General features: G+C 42.2%; 1 protein-coding gene across 1 annotated transcript in view; it reads right to left on the reverse strand.

The window, feature by feature from the left end:
• LOC118742285 (unconventional myosin-XVIIIa) overlaps nt 1–320 on the reverse strand; it is a gene marked incomplete in the record, with an annotated part of 149081 nt that overhangs the window by 115136 nt on the left and 33625 nt on the right. Inside the window, 1 exon segment of the mRNA XM_036474245.1 lies at nt 25–252. Coding sequence (XP_036330138.1) covers nt 25–252 — 228 coding nt within the window.

A 320-nucleotide genomic window follows, 5' to 3' on the forward strand; every position in this document is an offset into this window, starting at 1 on the left:
ACATTTATAGCTTTCTCAACTCACCTTCGCTTCCAATTTCTGATTTTCAGTCTTCAATTCGTTGCGATCGTTTTCGATTTTCTCCAACTTGGCACGCAGCATTGCCAATTCTTCGTTCGCCGACTTTAGCTGCTCCTCGGTACGATGGACATTTAGGAGAGGTGTTACACGCACCAAAAGGCGCCACCAGGGCCAATCGCGGACCGTAAGAAATGCTTTAACATTGCGTTGAATACAACGAACGGCCAACTCCTGTGACGATTGACAAAACAAAAAAACATTGATTAGAGTTAGAGTTATGAGAGTTAATAATAAAAAAA

This window comes from Rhagoletis pomonella, unplaced genomic scaffold (assembly GCF_013731165.1).
Source record: "Rhagoletis pomonella isolate Grant_MI unplaced genomic scaffold, Rhpom_1.0 Rhpom_scaffold_00001, whole genome shotgun sequence".
NCBI classification, from domain to species: domain Eukaryota; kingdom Metazoa; phylum Arthropoda; class Insecta; order Diptera; family Tephritidae; genus Rhagoletis; species Rhagoletis pomonella.